General features: G+C 41.1%; 1 protein-coding gene across 1 annotated transcript in view; it reads left to right on the top strand.

Moving 5' to 3' along the window:
• myo18ab (myosin XVIIIA b) overlaps positions 1–13,725 on the top strand; it is a gene marked incomplete at its 5' end in the record, with an annotated part of 190,909 nt that overhangs the window by 66,462 nt on the left and 110,722 nt on the right. The window contains 11 exon segments of the mRNA XM_080006919.1: positions 186–362; positions 640–818; positions 820–848; positions 1,543–1,685; positions 2,027–2,127; positions 3,039–3,102; positions 3,358–3,502; positions 7,922–8,089; positions 8,283–8,373; positions 11,507–11,699; positions 12,133–12,219. Coding sequence (XP_079863045.1) covers positions 186–362; positions 640–818; positions 820–848; positions 1,543–1,685; positions 2,027–2,127; positions 3,039–3,102; positions 3,358–3,502; positions 7,922–8,089; positions 8,283–8,373; positions 11,507–11,699; positions 12,133–12,219 — 1,377 coding nt within the window.

The raw sequence follows: 13,725 nt of genomic DNA, 5'->3' as shown, positions 1-13,725 counted from the left end.
GTTCCAGCTGCAGGGCAAAAAGGAATAGATATAAATAGATACAGAACCAACCAACTACATACAGTATACTGTATTTGTATGTATGTGTGTATATGTGTATATATTTATATAAAAGCAAAAAAATCAAACTGAATATAGGTAAAGCCACTGATGCCAAGTCACCTTTGATATATGTGTGTCTCCAGGCCAATCCCCCGTCATATGACCGGTCTGAAGACTTGGCGTCACTACTTTATTTAAACGAGTCCAGCGTCATGCATTCCCTTCGGCAGCGCTATGGAGGCAACCTGATCCACACCTATGCTGGTCCCAACATCGTGATCATCAACCCCCTCAGTACACCGTCCATGTACTCTGAGAAGGTGAATAGGCTATCTGGCCACATGTATATGCTGTACATTTTGAGGGTGTACGGCAATGAATGACAAAAGACAGAAGATACATTTCCATTCCCCAACAGATGACCTAGTAGATCTTCATATTTCTAACTTTAGTTATCTCGTGACAGGTGAATAACTTCTAGAGTGTTGATTTTGAGAAGATGCCATCATTGACTCCCTCCCCTCATTTACACCTCACCTTGTTCTGTTTTTCCTGTTCCACTCCGCCCCTTGCGTACGTTCTGCAAATGCCCCTCAGGTGATGCACATGTTCAAAGGCTGCAAGCGTGAGGACACGGCGCCCCACATCTATGCCGTTGCCCAGTCGGCGTACCGCAACCTGCTGACGACCCGTCAAGACCAGTCCGTCGTGCTACTGGGAAAGTCTGGTAGTGGCAAAACCACCAACTGTCAGCACCTGGTGCAGTACCTGGTATCCAGCTGGCACCGCTGGCAAGATCTTTTCTGGTGAGTCCTATGGCAAGCCATTTCAACATTTAATCCATTAGACAAACTAGTCACTTTTTAAAAGTTACTAGTACTTATATCTTAGTTACTAGTTGCTATTCCAACAGTTACTGGTAACCCTTTTAGTTTTAGTAGTCTAAATGTATTAGGTGCTAGTACATATCTATTAGATGCTAGTAACTATTCCAATTGTTGCTTGTAACAATTTGGACAATTTTGTCATTGAATCCTCCGTGTGTCAGATATCAAATATTTACCTCTGACTAGTATCTATTCCGATTGTTACTAGTATCTATTTAAATTTTACTATTCACTATTATTTTTATTTTTATTATATTTGGAATGGTTACTAGTATATAATAAATAAGCACTAGTACCTAATACATTTTGATAAGTAAAACTAAAATAATTTCTAGTAAATGTTGGAATAGCAACTATTTACTAAAATATAACTACCAGTAACTTTTGAAAAGTAACTGTTGAGTAGGCATCTTGAAACGTAGAGCTTGAGTTTTGAGTTTTGGTCTCAATTGAACTATTTATTTTTCAACTATATTGAAATATATGCCTTTTTTGTATGAATTTGCCAAGAATTTAGAAGTTATTAGCAGCTGCCATTGAGAGCTGTGAGATTTTAAAGTTCTCACTTTGTTGTTTTTTTTCACGTGCCTCGTCCCAAACTTGCCATGCTTAGCGGAAAAGTGGCAGGCGGTGTACACCATCCTGGAAGCCTTCGGGAACTGCGCCACCTCAATGAACGTCAATGGCAGCCGCTTCTCCCACATTGTTTCCCTTGACTTTGACCAGGCTGGACAGGTGGCCTCTGCCTCCATTCAGGTAACACACACACACACACACACACACACACACACACACACACACACACACACACACACACACACACACACACACACGTGCAGGCCCGCATGCATACATATACATACCGTCTCGGTTTGAGTGCATAGATATGCAAACAGATGGCCTCTGCCTCCATATTCTCTCTTTCTCCACATCGCTTCCTCTCTCAGTTCAATTCATCAAGCCTTATTCCCTTGCCTGTTTTATACATAATATTAATGAAGTCAAACGTGTTTGAACGACTTCGTTCAAGCTCTTCGTTCAAGCTCTTTCTTTCCCCATCCCTCCCTCTCTCTCTCTCTCTCAATCTCTTCTTTCAGACCATGCTTCTAGAGAAACTGCGAGTTTCTAAGCGCCCCGCTTCAGAGTCCACCTTTAACATCTTCTACTACATGATGGCTGGCGCCGACAGCAACCTCAGGTGACGAGAAGTCCACTGTTCCCTTCCTTATTAAAGAGTAGTGTCCCATCCCCGGCTGGAGCCTCACTCCTCCCATGCATAAAGTGAGCAAGGAGTGGGGGTTAGGAGGTAATAAACACCTGGCTGACTCCAGGTGTTTATTCCCAAAACAGCATTTTATCCCAAACTCCGGGCTGTTAGCTTAGGTTATTTCACCGCTGATGGTCAGATTCCGACCTGCTGTTTATATAGTGTTAGGGGCGGGGCCATGCCGAGTATGACCACTCCACGTCATTGAGTCATGATTTAGGCCCACCCAAAATATTCCGGACCACAAAAATGGTGAGAAACAGTTTAACGGTCTAACTCCAATATTCAGTACGACATAATTCAGTCTTTTCACATGTTATCAGCAATTACTTTCCTAAACTGATACTGTGTTGAGGAACAAATCACTGAATTCATTTTACAGAGACTGTAAAGGAAAGTTTAGAATTTTTTTAAGTTTATCCCTTTTTATACTCACCGCTCATGTAGTATATAGTTGGGTTTCATTCTTGCAGCAATCCATCCTTTTCTATGTACTGGACAGGCGCAGGAGTTGAATGCAAGTAATGAGGTGGGGATCAGTGCTGAGAAAATGTAAAATTAAGAACTATTTATTTTTGAAAATGGTAGACTACTTTGGTCTCTACTCTGGAAAAATGTCCTTATTTTAAGAATACAATGTTTGGTGAACTGTTTGATAAGACTACAGGATGTTTTATATATTTTTTATTGTTTTTGAAGTAAACTTTTTGCACCCAAATTATTTAATTATATTTTGTTTGCAGTAATGAGACACACTTTATTAAACGCATACGAATACTGCGGGTCTGGATCCTTGTTCACCATTTTAATCATCATCTTTACGTCTGACTCTTACCTTGCAGAACGGAGCTGCACTTTAACCACTTTGCAGAGAACAGCGCTTTTGGGATCCTGCCTTTATCCAAGGTAATTACCCCTTCGTTGTCCGGCAGTCGTGATTTGTGACTCGTTATGTCCATTGAGGCATTTGCATAATTACGGCAGCTCAGCAATGTGTTTTGAGAAGTTTTGTTTTGGACACATTAACGCCCATGTTAATGTGTGCGTGTGCGTATGTGTGTGTGTGTGTATTGAGAATCACATAGACAACTTAATGTTGCCATCCATACCTACCAACCACCCCACCCCACCCCACCCTAACCCACACCCTCCATCATTCAGCCTGAGGAAAAGCAGCGGGCCACCCAGCAGTTCACCAAACTGCAGGCAGCTATGAAAGTCCTCGGCATCTCCATCGAGGAGCAGAAGGCACTCTGGCTTGTCCTGGGGGCCATCTACCATCTTGGGGCTGCAGGGGCCACTAAAGGTAAGGATGCCTAGTGGGGACCAGTGGTATGTCTCAGTGTATGTCTATACCAAGGTTATTTTAGGCTCTTCTTTAACTTAAGTTACTATATATATATATATATATATATATATATATTACAGGTCGTCTAGCACGCAGACCACGTTGATGGAAACGGTTTCGAATGGTCTGACGTGACACTTGGGTGCCTCTCACCTCCCTTAAATGTGCCTGGAGTTGAGTGGCATTCATCATCCGGTTCCGCAGGGCACTGTTCACAATGAAGCGGTCATCAGTGTGGGATGTGGCCAAAGGACGTCCACTTCTATGCCTTTCTGTGACTCTTTCAGTCTCTCTGTATCTCTGTTGGAACCTGCTGATGACATTCTGTGACACTCTAAGCTCAGTGGCCACTTCCCTCTGAGAACATCCTGTTTAAAGCCTCGCAATGGCGAGGTACTGTTGATCAGTTGTTAGATGTCGTCTTGGTTTCATGATGTCAAAATGTGAACAGCATGATGAAGAGTACTGTTTAAATACCAATTCTAATTGAACCAGGAAATGTATTGGTCGATTCATGGATCAAACACCTGTTGTGAATTTTGCCTTTCAGCTCCTTGTTAGAGAACAGCAAGTTGTGCAAAAAGTACTGAAACATTGAACAGTTGGAAATGTGCATTCAAAAGTTTAGAGAAGGTCAAATTAAGTTAACCTATAAAGGTTATAGTGCATTTTAGGTTCATCCTAAAATTTCACCCGAAAGCCGATTATCCCTAACTTTTTGTGAGTAGTGTATATATATATTTTTTTATTATTATTTCTTTAGTATTTATCTCTTCAGGTTTAGCCATTTATTCCGACGCAATCTTGGGAAATTTAAATGACAGTGGGTGAAACGTCTTTGTGCAAAATCATTACAAAGCAGCAAATTCAGTAATTGAAGCTAAAAAATGTAGGGTTGACATTGAGAGACACTTCCAGCTACTGTACGTACCAGCAGGGGTCAGGCTTGGCATTCCTACCACTACAAAAACAGAAGGATTCATTGGATATTGTTCCTCTTCACACTGTGATATTCCCCTTTTCCATGGCAGGCCAGAAGTTAACATTGAAACACATTTTGTAGTGCAGGGCGCCTGTTACTCAAAGCCATACACACTCACAGAAATCCAACTCTTCACGGCCCGTGCCGAACCTAAAACAGTATATAACATGACAACTTCTGAGCCTCTTTCCTCAGATGACTTCAGGGTAAAACTTTAGGCCGGGCTGTAGTGCGCAATAAAAAAAAATAAAAAAACGCATCATTTTTAAAATGTTTTAAATGTCAAAATAATTTTTGGTGTCAACTCCAATCATTAACACAAGAACAACTACATTTTTTCTCAGTATTCGGCTGAAAGCAAGCCGATTTGTAGCTTCTGACATTAAGGTGCGTTCAAAAACCTTTTTTTTGAGACCCCTGATCGAGACAGTATATGTTTATTGTGATGAATGAATGAATTATTTATCTGTAAGATATTGGACATGTACAAGGCAACATATCTTACCACCACTGAGCAGTCATCTCCATCTTACTACCTCTGTTTTTGACCGAAACCTTATTTCTCTGTCGGAATGACTAAAGCTAAGGGTCTTTTGTGTTCTTAAAAGGCTTCTTGGCTTGCGCTTACAAAATAAGTGTTGCTTGTTGCAATTGTCATTTCTTCTGGTGTACTGCGAATGGGGAAAAAAATAAACTCAATTGAGAAAACACTCTAAATAGCTTGAATTGATTTCTAAAAGCAAGAGGAACAATAAGTTGTAGAAATGATTCTGTGGTGAAATAAAACACGAAATATTGCAAATTCTTAAAGCTCTGGAGAATTCTTAATAGCAGGCCCGTGCACAGACGTTAAGAGGGGCAGGTGTTCAAAAAGAAAAGAAAAGGAGCATGGACCCCCAGCTCCGGATCTAGGCATTTTGCCACTGTTTTGTTTTGTTCCATAAGGAGCAGCAGAGCGCAGATCGCCCGCAGTGGTGCACATCGGGGCGCCTGTGATCTGCGCTCCAATGTGCATACATCGCGGGCACGCTGAAGACACGTCTTCATGAAAATGCATATCTGGCCCAGAAAACCTGCTACCTTGATGCCCATTCATGCTCAAAAAAAAAGGCACTTGATATGGCCCCATGCCCCCCCCCCCTGCACGTGCCTGCTTAATAGGCTTTTCTTTTTCCAAATGAGACAGTTAAAAGTGTATTTTCTCAAAGCAGAGTGATCGCAGACCCACAATAGGCTGGTCAGTTCAGTCTGAATAAAAATGGAAAAAAACATCCATCTATTTTCAGAGTGGTCTGTCTGAAGGACCATCCAAGATTTTTTGCACCATGGATGTGAATGTATCAATATATGAGTTGTTCTATGTCTAAACCCTTCTCTCTCTTTCCTTCTCTCTCTACTTGCATGTTTGCATGCTGCGCCCTATCAAAAGCAGAGGCAATTGGAGGTATTTTTTATGGGGGAAAAAAGTCATTCAACATTTTTTTGCATTTTTAACTTTTTATTTTACTTTTTCTAACCTTTTCTTGTTGGTCTGCTCTCAAGTTAATGCCCTTATTGTTCCTCTCAGACCTCAAGTCATTAGCATTTTTATTGTCTCTCCTTCTTCCCTCATCTGTATGTATTTATTTTTTCTGCATCCCTGTGTTCTCTCTGATTTTGTCTCATGACGATTCCCCCTACCTCTTCTTTCTGATCTCAGATGAGAATTGTGGGGGGGCATTCAGAACTTTGTTGTTCTCCACCATTTTCTTTTAAGCTCCATCAGATGCCTCCCAGTGTTGTTCCAACTTCTGAGCTGCCAGCGCAGTAACCACACGGTGCTCAAAAGTCCCAACTCAATGCGGCGTGTGTTCGTTTCTAACGTCGTCACTGTAGTATTTTTTTATTTTTTCCTCTTAACACCACATGTACCCAAGAGAGCCCCTTTGCTTTGCTTTTTTGTTGTTGTTTTTTTATTTAGCTTTGTGGGGATCTCCTATTAATTGTTTATTAATTTGTTTGTTTGTTTATCTATCTATTTATCTATCTGTCTATCTATCTATCTATCTATCTATCTATCTATCTATCTATCTATCTATCTATCTATCTGTCTATCTATCTATCTATCTATCTAGCTATCTATCTATCTATCTATCTATCTATCTATCTATCTATCTATCTATCTATCTATCTATCTATCTATCTATCTATCTATCTATCTATCTATCTATCTATCTATCTATCTATCTGTCTATCTATCTATCTATCTATCTATCTATCTATCTATCTATCTATCTATCTATCTATCTATCTATCTATCTATCTATCTATCGCTACGCAGTCACAAGTTGTTTGTGTTGGGTCAGCATGAGAGCTAGCCCTGTTTGCCTCCAGTTTATTAAAACGACCGCTTGGTATTTGCCTCCGGAGCCGTCTGAGTTACAGCACTTAAAACACACTGTTTGGGAGTTGACTGTTGAGAGCGACAGGGCAAACACGCACACACACACACACACACACAGGCACACACACACACACACACACACACACACACACACACACACACACACACACACACACACACACACACACACACACACACACACACACACACACACACACACACACACACACACACACACAGGTGAATGGAATCCTTGGGATGGGGGGGTTGAATGGAATCCTTGGGCTGTGAGTGTAATCCACCCAACACAGAGGAGTGTATGGATTACCACTTTAATAATACCATAGTGTTTACATGTTTGTTTGTTTACAAAGCGCACACCGTATAAATATCTTCCATTGTTAACTTACAATGACCCATAAATATAAAATCATCACATTAAACATTGTCACAAACAAACATCTGCATATCCCATAATTCTTGCATCTGTATCTGTGACATTAACTTTAGCTTAAGCATAAAGATATTATTTTTGCACTTTGCAGCAGATGTTGCCCTAGGAGTGAGATAGCTGGGTTCAGTTGACTGCCAAGATTGGACAAATTGGGTTTAGACAAACTGGGTTCTTTCATTTATAAAAGGGTTTTTTAAAGCGTAATCCATCTTGTAGCGATATTGACTTAGCATTAAATAATGGAGTATTGTTTCAAAAATTCCTTGCAAGCAATCAATGAAGATCCTTGACCAAAACAAGAAATGCTGCTGTATGTTAGAACAGATTTTATTATATTTTATTATTATTGTTATTATAATTTTTTTTATCATTCATTCACTTTGAGACCAACAGACACTTTAATGAAGAGTAATTTGCATAAAGTTGACTTTTTTAATTTACTTTTTAGTTTTATTTTAATTCAGCCAATCCTTGGCTGCTTGATTCACAGCTATCAGAATATTTTAGTAGGAGATGCGTAACTGTGCGTCCTCTCCAACCCTCCACCTACTTAAGCAGGCCGCAAGCAGTTTGCCCGCCACGAATGGGCCCAGAAGGCAGCCTACCTGCTCGGCTGCACTTTGGAGGAGCTCTCCTCCTCCATCTTTAAACACCAGGCCAAAGGATTGCAGCACTCCACCTCTTTTCGGGGAGGCCAAGATGAGGCAAGCCACGCTGATGGCTCAGGTATAAACCCCCTTAAATTAAAGATTAATCCCCCCCCCGCCTTCGCATGAGTTTTATTGATTAGCTGTTTAGAACTGCATGTTTTCCTAAGTCACAAATTAAGACCTTGCGTTGTTTGTTTCCTCCTCGCTTTTCTTTGACTATCATTGATTCCTCGCCATTTCCTCACGTTTCTGTCCATCTTTCTTCTCAGGGCCCAAGATCACAGCCCTGGAGTGTCTGGAGTCGATGGCTTCAGGCCTTTACTCTGAGCTCTTCACCTTGGTCGTCTCCCTGGTCAACAGGTCTGTGCAACGCCACATACTGTATGGTTCTCCCCCTTTCTCCCAGCCCCTTCTCCACTCACTTGTTATATACTACACCTAGACTATACCATTTGTTATATACTACAGGTACTCCTCACTTAATGACCTACCTGGGGGGATGGTGGCTCAGGCGGTAGAGCTGGTGGTCTAGTGATCTAAAGGTTGCTGGTTGGATCCCAGGCTCCTCCTGCTAGCATGCTGTAGTGTCCTTGAGCAAGACACTTAACCCCTAATTGCTCCTGATGGCTGCGTCCGTCGGTGTTTGAACAATTGTAAGTCGCTTTGGATAAAAGCGCCTGCTAAATGACTAAATGTAAATGTCTACCTGTTTAACGACCGTCCGGACTTACGACCAGCTCTCTGACCAGTCGGTATTGTACGCTGTACAATACCACGTCGTGCGCGCTGCGTGCGTAGTGTCTCAGCGCCGCCAAGCATCTCATCACGCATCACCGTTCTCAGTCTCAGTCTCATTTCCACAGTCTGTCAGTATTCACTACACTAGCATTCTCAATCGCCAGACCCCCTTACCGTTAAATAACACGGATCCTAGCTTAACAACCTGGTCCTAGGAACGGAACTCGGTCATTAAGTGAGGAGTACCTGTATACCATTATGTCCTCATTATAGTCTATACCATTACTAATATACTATACCATTATGTCCTTTGTCTGAGAATTCTCAATGCGTGGACGGTAACCCTGTTTCTCTACAGGAAACAAACTAAGACTATATGAATGGAATTTATTCTGCAGAATAAAGACAGGTACAGATACACTTTAAAAGCAGTGAATGGCTGTACACTCTGACCTTGCTTCTGCTGAAGAGGGCTTTATACCGTGAGAGGTTATGTGTCATTGGTTAGATGTCATTCACAAGGCTATGCCTCCCAACCACATGTCAGATGGTTACCATGATTAACGGTCAAAATCTGGTCAGAGTTTCAATCCTATTGTGCTGAAATAGTCAAGCCCCCCTGTGCTGTTCTTATCTTTACACATGATTGAGTAGAAAAGGAATGTGGTCTGGCCTTCACAGTATGGAAAACAATGAAATCATTATCTCAGAGGTCATAATAAAACAGAGGAATGTGTTATAAGGGCTCCGAAAGTTACAAATGGCTGTTTCCTTAAATATCCTTTTTATATATACATATGAAATTATTCAAAGCATTAATCATCTGCATTTTCTATCGCACCTTGTTATAGGCTATACAGCAGTTATATAAGATACCATTATGTCCTTGTTATATACTATACCAGTAGTTTTATACTATACCAGTAGTTATATACTATACCATTATGTCCTTGTTATATACTATATCAGTAGTCATATACTACACCATTATGTCCATTTTATATACTATACCATTAGTTATATACTACACCATTATGTCCTTGTTATATGCTATCCCAGTAGTTCTATACTACACCATTGTGTCCTTGTTATATACTAACCCAGTAGTTATATACTACATCATTATATCCTTGTTTGTCCTATACCAGTTGTTTTATACTACACCATTGTGTCCATACCAGAAGTTATATACTACACCATTATATCCTTGTTATATACTATACAAGAAGTTATTTAGTACATCATTATGTTTTTGTTACATAGCATAAATTATATACTACACCCTTGTGTCCTTTTCATATACTACACCATTATGTCCTTGTTATGTACTATACCAGTAGTTGTATACTACACAATTATATCCTTGTTATAGACCACACCAGTAGTGATATACTACTATTATGTCCTTATGCCATTTTGAGGCAACTCAAACAGACGGTCTCCTCACTGACTTATAAATAAACCAGATGCTCATGTCAGATGTCCATAAAAAACCTGTCCACGGAAATTGAAGCTAGTTTCGGTGGCTGGTCTCCCAGCTGTTTTACTGCCACATAATTTCTTTCCGAGATCTATATACAGCAACAAAATTGTCTGGACCAAACCAAATGTGTTTTTTGGATGTCCTAAGCCCATCATGTAAAAAAATACATAGCTGGTACACAAGACAAAACCTTGGCTACATGACTATATATGAGGAGCAATGTTCCTTTTCTGGTATTCCCCAGAGCCAAAGAGACGTCATTTGTCACCTTGCTGCAGGGCCAGCCATGTCTCAAGATAATCGCTTGCAGCAATTCACTTCTATTGCTGGAGTTTAGATCATATTACGGTAGCATGTTTTCTCTCTGTCCGCTTTACCTACATTGACGTTCTGCTAAACCTCTCTTCCTCTGTTCATTGGAAGGCTTCACTTGAGAGATTCTGTTTGCTCTTGGCTCTGCACACGTAACACAGACGATTTTGCACTATTTTCTGTGGCCACATATCCTTTTAAAACTTCCTTCCCTATCTACTGTGTGTGTACAGTGCAATTGAGTGGTTAGTGTAATAATTAAAAACATGTAAGGTTCTTCCACAGCAATAGCATTAACCTCTATATCTACTTTCCCCAGCCATGAACCGCTTCTAAATGTACTTGTTCTCCGTTGAGACTAAGACCGAAGCTGGTGGCTACTTAAATTTGTAGCTCACTAGTTTTAGATTTTCTATCACGTAATTCTATCCAACAGTCGGCTGAAGGTACCCCATTATATGGGCAAATAAATGCCGGCAGCAGCGCACGGGGTAGAGTGGTCGCTGGTTTTGATCATTTTTTCGGGTCACTTAAGTAAAAGTACAGTTTCTTTGATATTAGTAAGTAGTGCTCCAGTTCTTCAACTTGAGTTGTTTAAATAGGCAGATCAAAAATTGAAATGCCATGTTTTGGCGGGAGAAAGAAATGAACTTCTTTACAAAAGGTAGAAATTTGTGTTCCTATTTTTCTTTTCTTCTTTAAAGTGTTCCCGAACAACAGCAATGGGGTAAAAAAGGTCCAACCTTTGGGCGGAGGGTTGGACTGACATGGAATGATATGACCGAACAAACTAATTATGAAACCTTTTTTTATGTAACTTCATTAAATACATATTACTTCCCTTAAACATATACTTAAGTCAAAGTAAAAAGTCATGTTTCCAACATCTACTACTGAGTAATGGGGTTTGACACTTCAACTGCACTACTCAAGCATGTATGGATTCTCATTGTACCCTAGGGCCCTAAAGTCCACCCAGCATTCCCACTGCTCCCTGTTGATCGTGGACACACCGGGCTTCCAGAACCCTTGTGCGGTGCGGCGTCAACAGGGTGCCACCTTCGAGGAGCTTTGCCACAACTACACCCAAGAGAGGCTGCAGGCGCTCTTCCACGAGCGCACCTTCGTTCAGGAGCTGGAGCGCTACAAGGAGGTGCCCGCACATTTAATTAAGACCTTGACAAATGCTGCCTGATTACAGAACACCCATGCGTTTACTCTTTACTACGATTTTTCAAATGTGTTATTATTTACAAAACAAAACATTATTAAACTACAAAACATGAATGCTGCATTAGGCTGCATTTCAGAAAATGATGATTAGCATAATCAACTTCCAGTAAACAGTTTTACAGGGAGTCTTCTGATTAAATTTCATTAACAGGAGTATTGCTTAATGCCGCTTTAATGTAAGTTTCTGTTTTACAATACTCATTACAATTACGTAACACGGAGCACCTCAAATAATGTCTTGCACAACAGAATCAACTGCTTCGGATGATTTTTGCTTCCTCTTGTGAACTTGGTTTCCCTGTTGTACCTGGATGAAGTGACTAACCCAATCCTTTATACCTCCCTGCATCTAGGAAAACATAGAGATCGCTTTAGAAGACGTAGAGCCCAGTGCCTCACAGCCTGTAGCGGCTATCGACCAAGCTTCAACTCAAGCCCTGGTAAGCGCAGCTCCAAGCCTCTGGTCAAAATGCGGAAGTCTGTTAAAATTGGCTTCACAAAATGTAGTGCCATAAATACCATAAACATTGGTGTGGAAGAATACCACAAATGTGGTATTTATGGCACCATGAATACTGTTAACTGATGATATGATCCAAAATATCGGGTTCACAATGAGATAGTCACATTACACAGTGTATAGCACAAATCACCAAGTTTGCATCTGTTGGTAGATACTGTATCTGTATCTACCAACCTAGTACTATTAAATACTACTTCATGGTCCATTCAAAATGCAAGAAAGTGGTGCACAAACCACTTTCTATCTATGGCTATTAAACGAGCCATCAGGGTGGAATTATATTGAATAGCAAAGGTCTAAAGAGATAGGAATGTTTTAATAATATTCAGAAGGGATGTTACTCTGGGTGGTGGTTGCAAGCATTACACTTGCGAGCCACATGTGCACCTGCACTGATCAGCCATAACATTAAAACCAACACTCATATTCACCATAACAACCACCATATATAACATTGTGTAGCTCCCCCTCTTGCCGCCAAAACAGCTGTGATTCGTCAAGGCATGGACTCCACAAGCCCTCTGAAGGTGTCCTGTGGTATCTGGCACCAAGACGTTAGCAGCAGATCCTTAAATCCTTTTAATCCTTTTCGAGTTCCTTTCAATAATCCTTTATGGAGTTTCCCTTTGGAGATTAATAAAGTATCTATATCTTATCTTAAGTGCTGTGTTTTGCATCGTGGGGCCCCAATGGTTCGGCTTGTTGTTCCAGACATCCCACAAATAAACCGTTGGATTGAACCCTAACCCCGGCCATCCACATGATGTAGAAGAAAACGTGATACATCAATCCAGGCCACCTTCGTCCATTGCTCCATGGCCCAGTTCTGACGCTCACGTGCCCATTGTAGGCGCTTTCGGCAGTGGACAGGGGTTAGCATGGGCACTCTGACCGGTCTGCGGCTACACAGCCCCATACTCAGCAAGCTGCAATGCACTGTGTGTTCAGACACCTTTCTATCATAGCCGGCATCAACTTTTTCAGCAATTTGTGCTACAGTAGCTCTTCTGATCAGACCAGGCGGGCTAGCCTTCATTCCCCACGCGCATCAATGGGCGCCCATGACCCTTTCGCTGGTTCACCGGTTTTCCTTCCTTGGACCACTTTTGGTAGGTGCTAACCACTGAATACTGGGAACATCCCACAAGACCTGCAGTTTTGGGGATTGGGTCAGGGTCGCTCAGATCCTTACGTTTGCCCATTTTTCCTACTTCCAACACATCAACTTTAAGAAATGACTGTTTTCTTTACTGCTCCCTAATATATCCCACCCCTCGACAAGTGCCACTGTAACAAGATGAGCAATGTTATTCACTTCATCTGTCTGGTGTTAAGGTTTTGGCTTATCGGTGTATATAATAGCTGGATTTTCCACAAAATTAGGCCACGGTGTGACCTGACCTTTTAAAAACTTCAAGTCCGG

This window comes from Zeus faber (genome assembly GCF_960531495.2).
Source record: "Zeus faber genome assembly, chromosome: 9".
NCBI classification, from domain to species: domain Eukaryota; kingdom Metazoa; phylum Chordata; class Actinopteri; order Zeiformes; family Zeidae; genus Zeus; species Zeus faber.
The sequence above is the reverse complement of the archived record's forward strand: the minus strand, read 5'-3'. Positions and strand labels throughout refer to the sequence as shown.